The following is a 17,128-nucleotide window of genomic DNA, read 5'->3' on the forward strand; positions in this document are numbered from 1 at the left end:
GTGCCGCCCCGTCCCGCCCCCGGTGCCGCCGTGACCCCGCGGGCCGATCACTTCCAGGGCGGCCCCGGCTCCCGATTTGAAAATGCGGGAGCGGCTCCTGGTGCTCCTGTGCGCGCTCGCCCGGCGGCGGCGGCGGCGGCGGGGAGCGGCCATGGCCGGCACCGGCAGCGGCACCGGGACCGGCGGCGGCGGCGGCGGCTGGGACGGGCCGCAGCGGCGGGCCTGGCTCCGGCACTACTACAGCCAGCGGCAGAAACGGCTCATGACGGTGACCGGGCCGCGGCCGGGGATGGGGGGGACCGGAGGGGACGTGGGGACACGGCCCGCGGGGACACGGGGGCACGGAGGATGGGGGGATGCGGGGGGACACGTGGAGATCGTGGGGACTCAGAGGATGGGGGGATATGGGGAGATCGTGGGGACTCAGAGGATGGGGGGATATGGGGAGATCGTGGGGACACAAAGGGTGAGGGAATAGGGGGAGATCGTGGGGACACAAAGGGTGAGGGAATTCAGGGAGATCCTGGGGACTCAGAGGATGGGGGGGGTCATGGGGGATGTACGGAGGTCACGGAGACACAAAGGATGGGGAATATGGGGGATACGGAGTGGTCACGGAGACACGCAGGATGGGAGGATGGGGGGACACAGTGGTCACAGGGACACAAAGGATGGGGGGAATATGGGGAGATTGTGAGGACTCAGAGGATGGGGGGGTCACGGGGGATGTATGGAGGTCACGGAGACACAAAGGGTGAGGAATATGGGGGACATGGAGTGGTCACAGGGACACAAAGGGTGTGGGTGTCATGGGGGATGCAGTGAGGACATGGGGACACAAAGCTTGGGGGATACAGTGTGGTCACAGAGCCATGCAGGATGGGGGGATGGGGGGACGCACAGTGGTCACAGGGACACAAAGGATGGGGGGATTTGGGGGACATGTGGAGATCATAGGGATAAGGGGGATGGGGGAGGTCACATAGGAAGGGGGACGTGTGAGACACGGAACACATGGACAGGAGGGATGTGGGGCACAAGGGTACACAGGTCACAGGGATACAGAAAATGGGAAGCAGGGGGTGCAGGACACAAAGTACAGGAGTGGGAAGGATGGGGAGCATGGGGACGTCACAAGTGAGACACAAAGGGTGGGGGACATATGGGACCCAAAACATGGGATGTGGGACTGAAAGGACACATGGACATAGATCACAAAGGATGGGGAATGCGGGGGCTCTGTGGGACACAAAGACAGGGACACAAAGGATGGGGGGACATGAGGGACAGAGGACTTGAAGGACACGGGACATGATCCTGGACAGAGGATGGGGGATGCAGAGGATATGGGGACATGAAGGAGGGGTGACATCAAAGGTGGGGGACACAAAGGATGGGGATACAAAAGGCCTGGGGATACAAGTGATACAGAGCAGCAAGGACAAGCTTGGGAGGGGGAACATGGGGGACCCACTGCCCTTGGCAGTGGCCAAGGAAAGGGAAAAACCCCCTCTTTTTCAGCTTAAAGTTGTTTTTAGAATTTAGTAACAGAAAAACAATTCCTGTGGAGGGACCAGGAGCTCCCCTCTCCAAATCATGACTCCCACTTCTGAGGGATGCTCGCTTCCCCTTCCAAATCGGGGCTGAGCCCACAGTTCCCTTGGTCACAGGAAATCCAGGAATGGTAGTTAAAATATAATGGTTAAAATATAATTTGGGGAGTGGGCACCCCGAAAAGGGACTTTTTGAGAAAGCAGTGCTTGGGTGTCTTGTCCAGGGTCTCAACTACTGCCTGGTGGGTTTGCAGTGGGGTTTCTGAGGAAGATTTGACCCAGCATTTGTCTGGTTGGAACCACAGGCCACCTGGGACTGGGTCACCCCCTGCCTTGAGCAGGTCTCTTGAGCTGGGTGGTCTTCAGAGGGGCTTCCTGGTGAGGTGCAGGGTGGAGATGGGGAGGTGCCCTCTCACACCCCTCTTGTCTCCCCCTGCAGCTCCTGATCGCTCACCGGAGGAGAACCAGCTGCTGCTTCTACCCCCGCGCCTGGCCCAGCCTCAGGAGCTCGGACTGGTGGGAGCGGGTGGTCCTGAAGGAGTTTGGGCCCCAGGACTGGCTGGAGAAGTTCCGGATGTCCAAGGAGACCTTCTTCTACGTCTGCAACCAGCTGCGGCCCGGGCTGGCCCCGCACAGCGCCCACTTCCACCCCACCCTGCCCCTGGAGAAGAGGGTGGCCGTGGCCCTGTGGCACCTGGCCACCAACGTGGGGTACCAGACCCTGAGCCCGCTCTTCGGCGTGGGGCCCTCCACAGTGCAGAGCTGTGTGAGGGAGGTGAGCTACGCCGTGGTGCTGCTGCTGAAGCCCCTCTACCTGCGGCTGCCCAGCGAGAAGGAGCTGGAGAACATGGTGCGGATCTTCCGCACGCGCTGGGGCTTCCCCCACTGCATCGGGGCGCTGGACAGCCTGCACATCCCCATCCACCCGCCCCTGCGCCTCGCCAGCGACTACTGCAACGGCCAGGGCTGGCACTCCATCCTCACACAGGCCACCGTGGACGGGCTGGGGCAGTTCTGGGACGTGTCCACCGCCTTCCCGGGCAGCATGGAGAACAGCGCAGTGCTGGAGAGCTCCAGCCTGTGGGTGCTGGCCAAGGAGGGCCGGCTGTGCCCCAACCCTCCCAAGCACTTCATGGGGAAGGCGCAGAAGTACGTGCTGCTGGGCGATGCCACCTACCCCCTGCAGGACTGGATCCTCAAGCCCTACCAGGAGGACGAGAACCTCACACAGCGCCAGCTGCAGTTCAACTACCGCCTGAGGCGGGCACACAGTGTCATCGAGAATGCCTTCCTGCGCCTCAAGGCGCGCTGGCAGATCCTCCTCAAGTGTGACGACTGCAGCCTGGAGCTGCTGCCCACCCTGGTCCTGGCCTGCTGCATCCTGCACAACGTCTGCGAGGCCCATGACAACCCCTTCAACGAGGAGTGGCTGGAGGGGGCCGAGCCCACCGAGCTGCCCAAGCCCTGCCAGCCCGCGCCGGCTGCCATGGAGGACAATGGGGCCGAGCAAGTGCGGGAGCTGATGTGCCAGTACTTCGAGAGCTGCGGGGAGGGCTGATGGGGCCACCCAGCACATCCCTGCACATCCCTGCTCCAAGACTCTGGCAAACATTGGCCCAGCGGTGCCAGGACTGCAGCTCAACCAGCTGCACCATCCGGGCCTGGGGCAGGGAGGGGCGGCCATGTCGTGCTCGTGCCGGGTTTGCTGAGCGGGTTTCAGGCAGCGGAATGTATTTTGTGCCCTTGCTCTCTCTGCCAGGATCTGAGTGGTATGGTGTGTGCTGTGGGAGCAAAGTGGGGATTGTGGCTGAGCGGAGGGGGCATTGGGGGTCTCCCTCTCCTCTGTCCCGAGGCCCCTCTGTCAGGGCCGAAACCAGCAGGAGCCTTGAAATGAGGCAAAACTCCTGTGAAGGTTCAAAACCTGCTGTGTAAACACACCTGGGAGGGGAAGGGGAGGAAGAGGCACAGCAGTGACTTGCTGAGGGAATGAAACTGCACCCACAAACTCCTGCACGTGCTGCCCTGGGGCAAGTGGGGTGGGCTGCCCAGCCTGGCACCTCCCAGCTCCTCTCAGGGTGGGGTTTGCCCAGCCTGGCACCTCCCAGCTCCTCTCAGGGTGGGGTTTGCCCGGCCTGGCAGCCCCTGATCCCTCCCTGGAAGGGTTTTTTCCAGCCTGGCACCCTCCGGCCCCTCTCTGGAGGGATTTACCCACCCTAGTCTGTCTCAGGGTGGGCCTTGCCCAGCCTGGCCCCTCTCTGGAGGACTTTGCCCAGCCTGGCACCCCTGGCACCTCTCCAGAGGGGTTTCCCAGCCTGGCACCCCCACCCCTCTCTGGAGGGATTTACCCATCCTGCTCCCTCTCTGGGCTTTGCCCAGCCTGGAGCACGCCCGGCCCTTCTCCAGGGGGGTCGCTGTCCCCCTGCCCGGCTCTTCCCCCCTCACCCCCACAGCGCTGCCCCCATCCCGGTTCCCGCCGGGCCGGACCCGCCTCTCGGGAAATGGCGGCGCTGGGGGAGGCAGCGCCCCCTGGTGGCCGGGGAGCCAGCGCCCCCCGCGGGGCCGTGCTGCGCATGCGCCGCCGCTCGGTCACGTGACGGAGCGGGAACATGGCGGCGCGCGGTGAGTGTGGCAGCGGCACGGCTGGAACCTCCCGGCCACCCCCGGACCCTTCCGGCACCACCCTGGAACCCCTACAGTCCCTCCGGTCCTCCCTGGTCACCCCCGGATACCTCCCCCCCGGCACCATCCAGGAATCCCCCCGGTCCCTCCGGTCCTGCCTGGTCACCCCCGGACCCCCTGGCACCATACAGGAAGCCCCTCTGTGTCCCCCTGACCCTCTGTGTCTCCCTTCGGGCTCCAGTTCACCTCGGGCCCGGCCCGGCGCGATCGCGGCAGGGGGTTCGTGTCCGTCCCGGGTATCTGGTGAACCCGGGTCCGGGCACTCGCTGTGGGCTCAGCCCCGGCCTCGGGGTCCCGTTCACCGGACCCGGTGGCGGTGAGGGCTCCCCGTGACTCGCTCCCTTCCCCGCGCGCAGGACGGTGACCGAGGAGCCCCCGCAGCGCACTTCGTGTGACCGGAGTGTGCCCCCGCCATGGTGACGGAGCAGGAGCTGGAGGCCATCGGCCGCGTGCTGCTGGACGCGGCGCAGCCTCTGCCCGCGCGGTTCCGGGCGCTCTTCACCCTGAGGAACCTGGGTGGCCCCGCGGCCGTGCGCTGGATCGGCCGCGCCTTCGGGGATGGCTCGGCGCTGCTGAAGCACGAGCTGGCCTTCTGCTTGGGCCAGATGCAGGACGAGGCCGCCATCCCTGTGCTCATCCAGGTGCTGGAGGACACGGCACAGGAGCCCATGGTCAGGCACGAAGCAGGTGTGGCAGCTTCTGTGGCTCTGGGGTGGGGAAGGGCTGGCAAGTGGGGCTTGGGGGTGCTTCCCCCCCTGTACTGAGCAGCTCATGAGGGCCTGGTCCGGCTTGGCTGTCAGTCCCTGAGTCATAGAATGCCTCACCACATCCTCTGGCCAGGCCTGGCTGGACTGGTTGGCCGAGCCCTCCTGTTCCGCAGGAGGCTCTCTCTTGGCCAGGCTCCCTCCTGCTGCATTTGTCCCATTTGGAATTGGTCAGTCAGGCCTATGTCCACTTATGTCCCATTTGGAACTGGTCAGTCAGGCCTGTGTCCCCACTTGGAATTGGTCAGTCAGGCCTGTGTCCACATTTGTCCCACTTGGGATCAGTCAGTCAGACCTGTGTCCATGTTTGTCCCATTTGGAATTGGTCAGTCAGGCCTGTGTCCACATTTGTCCTGTTTGGGATCAGTTGTCCATATTTCAGAGGAGGGCAAGGCTTTGCCGGAGGACACAGCAGGGTCCTCCTCGTAGAGACACCCCAATCCTGTCCTGACACATCCTTCATTCTTTCAGGTGAAGCCCTGGGTGCTATTGGGAACCCCAAGGTGCTGGATATCCTGAGACGCTATTCCGAGGACCCTGTGGTTGAGGTGAGGATCCTGGGGGGTCGTTTCCTGTGGGATGCAGCACTGCTGGTCTGGGAGGGTGAGGCAGGTCCCTCCTGGGCAGCCCCTGCCCCTGGGTGGTGCCATCCTGCTGCGTGCTGGGGCCCTCCCAGTGCTGTCCCACAGCCAGAGCCATGTCCCCGTCCCTCAGGTGGCAGAAACATGCCAGCTGGCTGTGAGGAGGCTGGAGTGGCTGCAGGAGAACAAGGAGAAGCCAGGCACCAGTCCGTACCTCTCCGTGGATCCTGCTCCCCCTGCCGAGGAGACGGACGTTGCCAAACTCCGGGAGACCCTCCTGGATGAATCCCGGGAGCTGTTCGAGCGGTACCGCGCCATGTTCGCCCTGCGGAACCTGGGGGGCCAGGAGGCTGTGCTGGCACTGGCCGAAGGTGAGGGGCTGTCCTTGCTGTGAGTCTGTCCAGGTTAATCCGGGATGAGCCCTTCCCAAGTCCAGGGCTGCCAGAGCTGCTCTCACATGTTTGTGTCCAGAGCTGCTGCCCCCCTGCCACATCGCCGAGTGCTGGGTGGTCTCTGGTGTGTTCCAGAGCCCCCTTGCCACCCTCCAGACCCCCTTCCCTAAAGGGTCAGGGTGGGACGGCACAGGCTGTGATGATGGCCTGGGACCAGCTTGTCTGACCTGGCCCCAGGGTCTTGAGGTCCTGCTCTCCTGGCCTGGAAAGTCAGAGACTGCTGGGGTTTGGGAGTAGCTCTGGAGAGGGGAGTAAATGTCTCCATGGCCCAGGAACTGTTTGGACCAGCCCCCCAACCCCCCAGCCTGAGGGAAGTGGATGAGGCTCTCCAGCCATCTGGGACCTCCAGGTCCATGAGATAGGATCTGTCAGCTCCTGCTCCAGCTGCTCTGTCCCAGAAGGCTGGAGACTGTGGCTACCAGTCCTGCTGGAAATTGTGTGGTGGGGCAGGGCCCGGGGCAGGTGGGGGGTGGCAGCTCTGCCAGGGGAGTGGGTGCTGCCATCACGGGAGGGCATCGGAGCAAGGTTGGGATCAAGGAGCAGGATACCCCTTCCCATGGGGTGGGGTGGTGACCCACGGCATCCCCCAGCTTCCCCTCGGGGCGTCTCATCTCACTGCCCCCTCTCCCCGCCCCCTCTCCGCAGGGCTGCGCTGCGGCAGCGCGCTGTTCCGCCACGAGGTCGGGTACGTGCTGGGGCAGCTGCAGGACGAGGCGTGCGTCCCTCAGCTCACGGCCGTGCTGTGCAGCCCCTCCGAGAGCCCCATGGTGCGGCACGAGTGCGCCGAGGCGCTGGGGGCCATCGCGCGCCCGTCCTGCCTGCGCGCCCTGCGCGCCTTCGCCGGCGACGGGGAGCGCGTGGTGCGCGAGAGCTGCCAGGTGGCCCTGGACATGTACGAGTACGAGAACGGCGCCCAGTTCCAGTACGCCGACGGGCTCTGCAAGCTGCAGGCCTCCCCCTGAGCCTGCACGGGGGGCACCGGGGGGGACACGCTGCCCCTCGCCCCCTCCCGCTGCCGATGGTGCTGCCGTGGCTGCCCCTGTTGGCTTTGCCGCGCGGAGGTGGAGGAGGAACTAGATTTGCTCTCGCTGGCACACCTACAACCACCTTTTCGCTCCAAATCCAGGCTGAGCTGCTACTTGCCTCCCACCAGCCCCTGTTTCCTGGATCTGCCCCTGTTCTCCCTGCCAGGATCAGCACTGCCTGCCCGCAGCCTGGCTTGGGGCTTGGACCAGGTGGGCTCTGCTCGGCAGGTCGGAGCCTGCCGTGGCTCTGCAGGGCTTGAGGCTGCTCTGCCTTGGTGCTGCCACGTCGGCTCGGTGTGGAACGGCTCTGTTCTCCCCACCTGAGCTTTGCTGGGGGCCAGGATGGGCTTTGGGCACCCGCTCTGTGGGTTGTGGTGTTGGGATGCTTCTAAATTGCCCTCGGTGCTGGTGCTGAGCCGGGGCCCTCCTCGCCCCCGTGGTGGGTTTGGCCTCTCCTGTTGGGACAGGCTGGGGCTGAGCCTGTGGCAGCCTCTGCCCTGGGATGGGGGTTGTTTCGTGGCAAAGTTGGGAAGGTTTGGCTGTTTTTTCTTTCTGCAGGGAATGGTGCTGCCATTAGGGCGGGCAGGGTGAGGTAGAGCCTGCCCGGGCATCCCCTCGTGTTTAACCAGAGCCAGGAGGGCTGAGGCTGCTGCTGGCACCCAAACCCAAACCCTGTGGCCAGCCCAGCCTGGGCGCCGGGGGGGCTGGCAGGGAATAAAGCACTGGCACAGGGAGCTGGAGTGAGTGGAGCTGTGATTTCTCTGTGCCCAGGTGTGAGGTGCCCCCAGTGCCACAGGGTTGGACCCCAGCGGGGAGTCCAGGGGTTGCTGCAACGGAATCATAGAACCATCAAAGTTGGAAAGGATCTTTCAAATAAAGTCCAGCTGTGGTGGAAGGAGAGAGCAGGGAGTGGGGTGCCTGGTAGTGTGGGGTAAAACCCCACAGCCCTGGAGGGAGGGTGGACGTTGCCCATGGGGTGCCCTGGGAGCCCCCCCCAGCACTGCCCAGCAGAAGGGCCAGTGGGTCCCACTGCTCCGAGGGCCTGGCTCCCTTCTGGGCATGGCTGGCTCTTCCCCTTGTCCAAGGGCTCCCTGCGAGTCACTCCCAGGCTCAATCCTCTTAGTCCCTGTGGCTGGCTCAGCATCCCCAGGGCTCTGGTGCTCAGGGACACAAGCAAGGGGCAGCCCTGGCCATGGCCCAGTCTGACCCAGTTCAGGACCCCAGGGAAGGGGGTCTTACTCAAGATGTGACCAGTTTTGATCACTTGTACACACTGCAAGTCAGTCCCACGTGCCCTGTTTCTGTGGATGGGGTCAGCTGTGTGTGACATGGAGGGTGAGTGGTAGAGTGACCTGGTGCAGCAGAGCTGGGAGGTGCTGGAGTGGAGCAGGACTGGGCCTTGAGTCCTGGCTTGGCACCAAATCTGCCAGCACCTTCACCCCTCTCTATCCAGCCTGTGCTAGGAAGGGTTTTTCCAAAGCTGCTGCTGGTCCTGACCAAACCCCATCCTCCTGGGTGTGGGAGGAATCGCTTTTGGGGGATGTCTGGACCCCACACCCCCCTGCAGGCTGCTCGGCTCTGGGGAGTCACACTGGGCACTGGGGGCACACTGGGCACTGGGCTGCCACGTGTGACAGCCGTTGTGAAGCTCTGGAAAGGTGACAGCCCCTCACCATGGGCTGCTCCACCACCCAGTGAAGGGAGTCCTGCAGGAGCCCCCCTGACTGGGGCTGCATCCCCATCCCCTCTGCCCATCAGTTCCCAGCTCCGAGGGCACCGTGTCCTCCTGGATCTCACACCATCTGCTCCAGGGATCCGAGGCCTGCTCACGGATTTAACTCAGCCTGGGGGAGGGAGGGGAGGACTCGGGCATCCCTCCCCATCCCTGCCCTTAGGAGTTCTCCAGCTGCAGGTGATTCCCCACTCCCAGGGGGGAATTGAGGTACCTGCGGTGCTGCCAGAGGGGCAGTTTGGGGTACCCTGACTCACGTCGGAGCCCAGTGGTCCCCCCCAGGCTGAGGCAGCTGGGCTGTGCCCGGATTAGCAGGCGCTAAGCTCCTCCTCAGCAGCACAGCTCCCGTGGCACGGAGGGCGAGTGGCACTGCCACTGGCCATGGGGACACCGCTGTCCCTGTGAACTGCCGGCAGAGGTGTGGGGGGAGCTGGCCATGGCCCTGGCAGGGGGAGTGTGGGGGCCGCGGCACTTGCTGCAGTCCCCCCCCGAGGAGGACGGAGTGCTGTACGTGGACTACAAGCCCCCGGCCCTGGACAGCATCCGCCTGCCCCGCTACGTCCTATACCTGGTGATGGCGGCCACGCTGGTGCTGGTGGTGGCCTATGCCATCGTGGGGCACCTCATCAAGGACCTGGTGCACGACTTTGCTGGTGAGTGCTGCCCAGAGCGGGGTCAAGCTTTGGGGGGGCCGGGGGCAGGGGCATCCCCCCCGCCCGGAGCCTGTTCCGCAGCGGGACTGTGCTGCTGATGGCTCCGTCCCTGCCCCTGCAGACTGGGCGTTCGGGCCCAAGCCGGAGGAGGAGAAGGCGGTGATGGCCGAGGGCACCGTGCCGGAGGTGGAGTGGTTGGAGGAGGACGAGGTGCTGGTGGAGCGGAAGGTGGAGGGTGAAGGCGCCGGGGTCCTGCCCGGCATGGACGTCCCACTGGCACTGCTGGCCCCACGCAGCTCCGTCTCCTTCGCTGACTCCCCCAAGAAGAGGTTCTTCTAGGGCCAGGGGACCTCCCCTGCCACCAGCGGACCCCACAGCCCTGCCCGACTGTCAGGTCACAGCACAGATGCTGCCAGGGCTTCCTCCTCCCTGCCCAGCCCCAGCGCTCCCCCCAGGTCCTCACCCAGCAGAGCTGCCTGCCCCAGCCCTGGTCACCCCTTGGCCCAGCACAGCAGGGCTGGGACCCGAACCTTTGCCAGGGGTAACAGCATCCCTTGGCACAACCGTGCCACCCTTGGGCATGGGCACGTGGGGCGGGACACGTGTGTGGGTGCACACGTGGACACACTTGGGTGTGTAAAGGTGGGTGCTTAGTGGTGCTTAGTGGTGCAAACCCCTGGCATGGGGGCACAGACACTTGTGGGCAGGGGGCACAGACACGGGTGTGCACATGGAAACAGGGAAACATGGATGCAAACACCTTCGGGGGGGCCCACATCAGCACAGGCACAGAGGGAGGGACGGACAGACAGACACCGAGGCTTTGCTGCCCCACCTTCCCCTTGGTGCCCTGGCACTGCCAGGCTGTGCCCAGTAGCACCCACAGATGCTCCAAAGCCAGTCTTCGGGGGCAAAGTACCCATGAGCCTCTCTGTGGCCCAGGGTGAGGGCACTGGGACATGGGGGCTGTCATACAGACCCACAACCCCTGCCTGAAACCCAGGCTGGGGCTGGATCCCCTGTCCCCACCCCTGCAGTGGGGCCCCTGTCCTTGTGTCCCCAGGCTCCTTCACCCCTCAGGAAATCACCACAGTCAGGGTGGTCCTGCCAGAACCCCCTGTCCATCCCTGGGGTGTTGTTGGCCACCCCATACCTCAGTTTCCCCTGTGCCCTGGTGATCTCCCCAATGACACCATTAATATTCAGCTGGGGACAGTACCAGGCACTCCTTGGGACGGGATGGAGTCCACCTGGCACGAACTGGGATCCTCTGGAGGCCTGGGGAAGGGCTGGGAGTGGCCTGGCACTGCCTGTTGCCCCTTGTGCTGCTCCACCCCCATGGGATCTGCCCCAGCCCTGCCAGTGGGGGTGAAGTGGCACCCCAGAGGTAGAGAGGGAAGGCTGAGGTGGGGCAGCAGGCAGAATGAGCACTCATCCACACCTCCCTCCACCAGTCTGTCCTCCCACCCCCCACCCACCTTACTGTCCATCCATCCATCCTCTCCTCTGTCCACTTACCAACCCTTTGGGGTGGTTCCCAGTCCTGGGCACGGGGGGACCACCGTGGTCCCCGAGGTGCCTGAGCCAGGGGAGAGGTGCCACCTCCCACGAGTGACAGGAGTCACGTTGCCATGGCGCTTGGTGACACTTGTCCCCGGGAGGCCAATAAAGGTGCCCGTTGCCCTCGGTGCAGAGACAACGCCCAGCCCGGCGGGGACAGGAGCTCATCTCGAGGAGCAGGACCCAGCCGTGCCCGAGCCCTCTGCCCGAAAATGCTGCGGCCCTCGCAGCCCCTCTCGCTCCTGGTCCTGCTCGTCCTCGCCGCCACCGCCCGGGGACAGACCAGTAGGTGCCCCATGCCCCTCCCGTGCCCCTGGGGTGCCTGGGGGGGTGGCCATGCCCACCCCAAGGCATCTGAGAGACCTTCCAAGTGGGAACAGTCTGTTCCTGCAGCAACCCTTTTGGGGGCAGAGCAGAAAGATTTGGGGGCACCTGCCTGCTGTCCCCAGTGCTCCCCACCATGCCAGGCACCCCCACGCTCTGCTGGGCACGGGTGGGCTGTGTCAGAGGTGGCTTCCTTGGCACCCAAGGGATAGCGGGAAGGGGGAATGATGAGTGTCTGCCAATGTCCCCTGGTGTCCCCAGTGTGCTCCCCACAACTGGGGCCCCGTACCAGGGTTTGGGGGATCCCATCCCTTGCAGGATGGAGCTGTCCCCATCCCCACCTTTTGCCATCCCCTGTACCCGTTCCCCTGCCATGTAGGCACCGGCCCAAAGGTGCTGCAGCCTTGGCTCCTGGGCCTCACGGTCGTCGTCGTCTTCCTCTTCGTCGTCTTCGTGGTGCTGATCATTAACCGGTTCTGGAGTCTCAGGAAGCGCAGGTGGGGGCCGGGGGGTGCTGGCAGGGGGGCCGTGTGGCAGGAAGCCATGGGGTGGGGACAGGGCTGTCCCCAAGCACCACTCAGCCCCTCTCTTGCCTCGCAGGAAGCAGAGCGACTACCCGGAGACCAAGGGGACTGACAGGTACCACGGCCCTGTGGGGGGCGGTGGGGTGGCACCGGGACCTCCTCCCTAGTGGGGCTTGGATCCCCCCGAGGGTGGCCACGTGCCGGCGGTGCCGTGGTGGCCGGTGTGCCGTGGCGGCCCGGTGGTCCCGCGGTACCCCGCGTGCCCCTGGCACGGCCGCAGTGCCGGTGCCGTCGGGGCGGCCGTGCCCGGCTGACCCGCGTTCCCTCCCTCCCGCAGGATGGAGCGCTTCAGCCACGACAACCCGGCGGCCGAGGACAGCGACGAGGAGAGCGGCGGCAAGAAGGAATCCAATGCCACGCCCCTCTGAGCTCTCCTGGCCCCCACTGCCCACCCCGGGGCGCCGTCGCCGTGCCCTCACCCCGTCCGCGGGTGCGGCTCCGCGCCGGGTTTCGGAGGCAGCCGCGGCCACGGTGGCACCTCCCGCCCCGCGGCCGCCCCGGCTGCGGCCAAGACCCGGCGTGGATTCTCCGTCCACCGGAGCGGAGTGGGGAGGGCGGTGGCCGGGAACCGTAGCGGGACCCCCTGACCCCCCCAGCCCTGGGCTGGCCGTGGGTCCCAGCCCCCTTCCCAGCCGTGCCCAGTAAAGGTCCCAGCCTGCTCCGGCGGCAAGCGTTTGGTGTCACCGCGCTGGGGAGGGGGCTCTTCTGCACTGCGAGGTGCTGGGGGGGCGATGGGGGCACCCCCGGGTGCCATCGGGGCAGGGGACAGTGGCAGTTTCCGAGCTGCCAGACCTCAGAGACCTCGGCACGGCGAGACACCTTGTCCGGCCACGCCGCTGCTCCGACAAGGCCGGGCCGAGGGGGGACAGCGAGGGGGCGGGGGGCTGGGGAGCACTGGAGGGGGGCGGGCGGCCTCGCCCCTCGGCTGTCCTGAGCAGCGCTTGGGGACAGGGGCGATGGGGACAAGGAGGGGTGACTGCGCGGCTTCGCGCCCTAGGGGTGAGGGCGATGACGTCGCTGTCATGCGATGACGTCACGCGCACGAGGCAGTGACGTCGCGTGGCCGAGGTCCCGACGCAGAAGAGGTGGCAGCAGCTCTGAACCCCCCCACGTGAATCCACGGCTGCCCCCACCCGTGTCCCTGTCCCCACGTGTCCCCTCCCTGCCCCCCCCGCAGCCCCGCCCGCCTACGGGTGGGTGTCCCTCCTCCGGGGTGATGGGTGCCCACCACCAGGCAGAGCTTTGTTCCAGTACATCCCAGTGTCCCCCAGTTCACCCCCCCGCTGGGACACCCGGTCTGTCCCCGGCCGTGCCTCAGTTTCTCCCGGGGCAGCGAAGGAAGGGCGGAGGCGAGCTGGAGTTGAAGCATAGCTTGTTTAATTTTTATACATTTTTTTTTTGTCTTTTTTTTTTTTCCTTTTCGTTTTTTTAATCTTTTTTTTGTGTGTCAGTTTTTTCTTTTTTGTTTTTTTCTTCTTTTTTGTCTCTTTTTTCTCTTTTTTGCATAGGGGAGGGGGGGGGAACAACCAAAAAAAAAAAAAAAACCAAAAACAACCCAACAAAAAAAACCCCCAAAACTAAAAGAAAACAAAAGAAACAAAACGAAAAAGAAAACCAAAAAAAACCCCCAAAAATCCGTATCAGGGTCAGTAAGTGTATGTAGGCAGGAGCGGCGCTATCGGTAATGGCTGCGTACAATGGTATAATCAAATATCGTGAAGCACCAGGGAGGCGAGCGGGGGCTCGGGGGGGGTCATGCGGGGCCGGGGGCCGCGGGGGGGGCACAGCCAGGGGGGCCCGGCCCCGGCTCGCGGCCCTGGTGCGCTCGCGGTGTGTATCGGCTGCGGCAAAGCAAAGCGAGAATCCGGCGAACGAGTAAAATATAACTGCGGGGGGGGGGGGGGGGGGGGGGGGGGGGCAGCCCCTGCCCCCCCCGGGGGGAGCGGGGACCCCCGAAAAGGCGGGCGGGGGCAGCCGGCGGCGCGGAGGCACTGCGGCGGGATTTTTGGTTTGGGTGAGGCGCGGTCCGGCCGGCTGCCGCCTCGGCGCCTTTTTGGGGCGGTTTCTCTCCTTTTTGCCGCTCTTTGCCCCGGGGTGGGTTTTGCCCCCCACACCCCGGCTCTCCCTCCCGCCTGCCCGCGGGCATCGCGCGGGGCGCCCAGTGGGGCATGGGGGCACCCAGAGGGGCACCCACGGACCGGGGTACCCAGAGGGGCACCTGGGGGTCTCCCCGGGACACCCCGAGGGGCACCCGTGATTCTACCCGGGGCACACACGGGTATCTTCAGGGGCACCCAGAGGGGCATCACCTGGACCACCCAGAGGGACCCTCGTGGGCACCAGAGGGACCCCCGTGGGTATTCCTCTGTCTACCCAGCAGGGCACCTGTGAGCACCGCCCGGGGCACCCAGAGAGTCACGCACAGGCATCACCTGGAGCATCCAGAGGAGCATCCACGGGCATCACCTGGAGTATCCATCGGGGCACCCATCGGGGCGCCCGTGGGCGTCACCCGGAACACCCAGAGTGACACCCACGGGCATCGCACAGGAGACCCAGAGGGTCACCCGTGGGCATCTCGCGGGGCACCCACCACCGGGGGCACCCAGCGGGTCCCCAGCCGGCGCTGGGATCCCCGGGCTGGGGGCAGAAAGCAGCAAATTCCAAACTCCGAGTACAAAAAAACCCCAAACAAACAAAACAAAACTACAAAAAAACCCCCGAAATCCAAAAAAGAACCCAAACCCCACCAAACAAGACATATATATATATATAGGGGATTTTATATATATATATATATATATATATATATATATATTCCTTTGCGATTTAAAGTACCTTAACTGTGTGTGGGCCCGTGGGCCCGCGCCCCCCCGGCCCTGCAGCCCCATATATATATATGTGGAGATATATATATATATATATGTACAGGTTATTTGTTTTATTTATAGGTCACGAGGACTATTTTTAATTAATTTTTTTAAGCCGACGAGCCCGACTAAAAACCCTCTAGGAGAGACTGTAGTGCATGAAACCCCCGCGGTGATTGTCGAGCGGAGCCCCCTCGCGTCCCCATCCTGTGTGGGACTCCCCCGGGGCATCCCCAGGGATGGGGCCTGTGTTCCCCCCCTCCCCCCCGCGGCTTTGCGCCCACCCCGACCGCGGCCATCGAGGCCGCCGGGGGATAAAAAAAAAAAAAAAAAAGGGAGAATGATTAAAAAAATAGAAATAATAAAAATGAGTGGTGCCCCCCGGGGAGGGACCGGGGGGTGTTGCATATTCCCTTTGGGCAGAGCCGGGATTGCGGCCCCGAGGGGGTGTCGGGGGAGCAGTGCAAAGACCCCGGGGGCGCGGGGGGCTCCCCGGCTCCCCAAGGGGAAGCCCCCGGCCCGGCCCCCCCGCTGCCGCCCTATGGCCTGGGGGGCGTCGAGTTGATTCTTTTTTTGCCTTTTTTTAACATGGTTTAAGGTGCTTTTCTTGCCGAGGGCGGGTTTTGGGGGGCTGCGGCCGCAGCCCGGCCGGACGTGCTGCCGGCCCGGGGTGGGGAGGCAGCAAGAGGGGGGCAGGGGGCGGCCCCGGTGGTGTCCCCGCGGGGGGGGGGGCTCGGGGGGGGCCCCGGGGGGGGGGGGGGGGGGGGGGGCCCCCGGGGGGGGGGGGGGGGGGGGGCCAGGCCCGAGGGGCGCCAGCGCCCCTCGCCTCCCCAGGGTTTGCCGAGGGGGCTGCCCTGGTGCCCCCCCCTCCCTCCGCTGTCACTGTCACCGCTGAAAAATGCTTTTTCTTTCTTTTTTTTTTTTCCTATATTTTTTGCTTTGAGCTGAGCCTTTTCCAGCCTAAACCCCCTTTTTATGTTTTCTGTTTTTCTATTTTTTTTAAAATTTTCTTTTTTTTTTTTTTTTTTCAATTTTGTCTTTTTTTTTTTGCTCTATTTTTCATTCCTCCCCCCCCCCAACTGGACGCCGTCCTCCCCCACCCCCCCGCTCCCTCCTTGCATTGTCCTTGCAGAAATCAATACTGCACCTTGCATAAAGAAGCGGCTCCCAAGGCTGTTCCCCTTCCCGGGGGACCCCCACACCAGCCTCACCGGTGGGCAAAACCCAGCGGGACGCGACCCCCTTCCCCCGCCATCCCCCACTAATACTTTTGGGCACCAAAAAAATAAAACAAAACCAAAATTAAAAATTTTAAAAACTGTTGACGACGACGTTTCTTCATGCCCGAGCAGCAGCGATGCCGGTGCCACCCGCCCACCGGTGTCACGACCCGCGTCAGCCTCAGAGGGCTGTGGGGGGCGTCCCTCCGGCCGGCGGAACGCTGGGGTTTTAAGGCAAATTCTGGGGTTTTTGGGGGTGTCGGGCCCCTGCTCTGCGGCGGGCACAGCAGGGAGAAGCGGGTAGAGGGCACCTCCTGCCATTCCCTGCTGCGCCAGCCGGACCCCCGGGGATGAAGCCGATGGGGATGGGGGTGAGGGGGAGGCTGTGACCCCCCCGACACCAGCCCGGGGTGGGGGGGCACAGCTACATTCACACGGTTCCATTCCTGTCACGAGAGCAGCCGGGCTCAGCCCTCCTGGCCCTGCGCCCCATTGAACACCAATTAAAAAGCGGGGATCCCCTAAGGGGGGGTGGGACGCTGTGGCCCCCCCGTAAGGGCCAGCCATGGGGGTCTCCATCCCTGCTCCTCCCCGCACGGACCCCTCCACGTCCCCCTCCGTTCTGCCGCGCCCGAACACCGGGTTCCCCCCCGCCCCGAGCGTTCTGGGGGGCTCTGGCCCGGGGGTCCCTGCCGCCTCCCGCCTCGCTGCCTTTGGTTGCTGGAAGCAGAAAAAAAACCAAATAAAAACCCCCCAAAAGGGAAGGAAAACAAAGAAAAGAGAGGCAAAGCAAAAGGGTGGCCGCCCCCCCGGCCGGCCCCCCCCGCAGCTATTGCATATTCCGGTGTGTTGGCGCAGAGGATGCATCGGTATTACCAACTGGAAGACGTTTCTGAGGGGGAAAATCGGCTAAAAAAGAAGAATAATAGAGAGAAAAAGGGACTTTTCCGGCCGAGAAGAAGCCATGCAGGAGGCGAGGGGGGGGGGGCAGCCGCCCCTGTCCCCCCGGCCCCCCGGGAGCCCCGGGCATGCAGCGACTCCCTCGCACTGATATCGGGTCCAGTAATACTTAGGCTTCGAAGGCAAGGCACATCATGTGGTATAAAATTTCGTGCAAATTAGGAAAACATG

At 64.2% G+C, this 17,128-nt stretch overlaps 3 protein-coding genes across 3 annotated transcripts; all 3 read left to right on the forward strand.

Annotated features, from left to right (window-relative positions):
* Window positions 1-82: 82 nt before the first annotated feature.
* On the forward strand, window positions 83-3,311 carry LOC113959390 (protein ANTAGONIST OF LIKE HETEROCHROMATIN PROTEIN 1-like). The gene is made up of 2 exons (XM_027668399.1): window positions 83-268; window positions 1,993-3,311. The coding sequence occupies exons 1-2, from the start codon at window positions 83-85 to the stop codon at window positions 3,109-3,111; spliced, it is 1,305 nt and encodes a 434-aa protein (XP_027524200.1). The 3' UTR covers window positions 3,112-3,311.
* Window positions 3,312-4,131: 820 nt separating this feature from the next.
* DOHH (deoxyhypusine hydroxylase) lies at window positions 4,132-7,782 on the forward strand. The gene is made up of 5 exons (XM_027668409.1): window positions 4,132-4,172; window positions 4,589-4,919; window positions 5,468-5,544; window positions 5,711-5,948; window positions 6,675-7,782. The coding sequence occupies exons 2-5, from the start codon at window positions 4,646-4,648 to the stop codon at window positions 6,989-6,991; spliced, it is 906 nt and encodes a 301-aa protein (XP_027524210.1). The 5' UTR covers window positions 4,132-4,172; window positions 4,589-4,645; the 3' UTR covers window positions 6,992-7,782.
* A 3,254-nt stretch (window positions 7,783-11,036) lies between these two features.
* On the forward strand, window positions 11,037-12,339 carry SMIM24 (small integral membrane protein 24). Its single transcript, XM_027668408.1, has 4 exons — window positions 11,037-11,284; window positions 11,703-11,820; window positions 11,924-11,962; window positions 12,185-12,339. Exons 1-4 carry the CDS (start codon window positions 11,071-11,073, stop codon window positions 12,273-12,275), a joined length of 462 nt encoding a protein of 153 aa, XP_027524209.1. The 5' UTR covers window positions 11,037-11,070; the 3' UTR covers window positions 12,276-12,339.
* The last annotated feature ends 4,789 nt before the right edge of the window (window positions 12,340-17,128 follow it).

This window comes from Corapipo altera, unplaced genomic scaffold (genome assembly GCF_003945725.1).
Source record: "Corapipo altera isolate COAL_440 unplaced genomic scaffold, ASM394572v1 231, whole genome shotgun sequence".
Classification (NCBI taxonomy): domain Eukaryota; kingdom Metazoa; phylum Chordata; class Aves; order Passeriformes; family Pipridae; genus Corapipo; species Corapipo altera.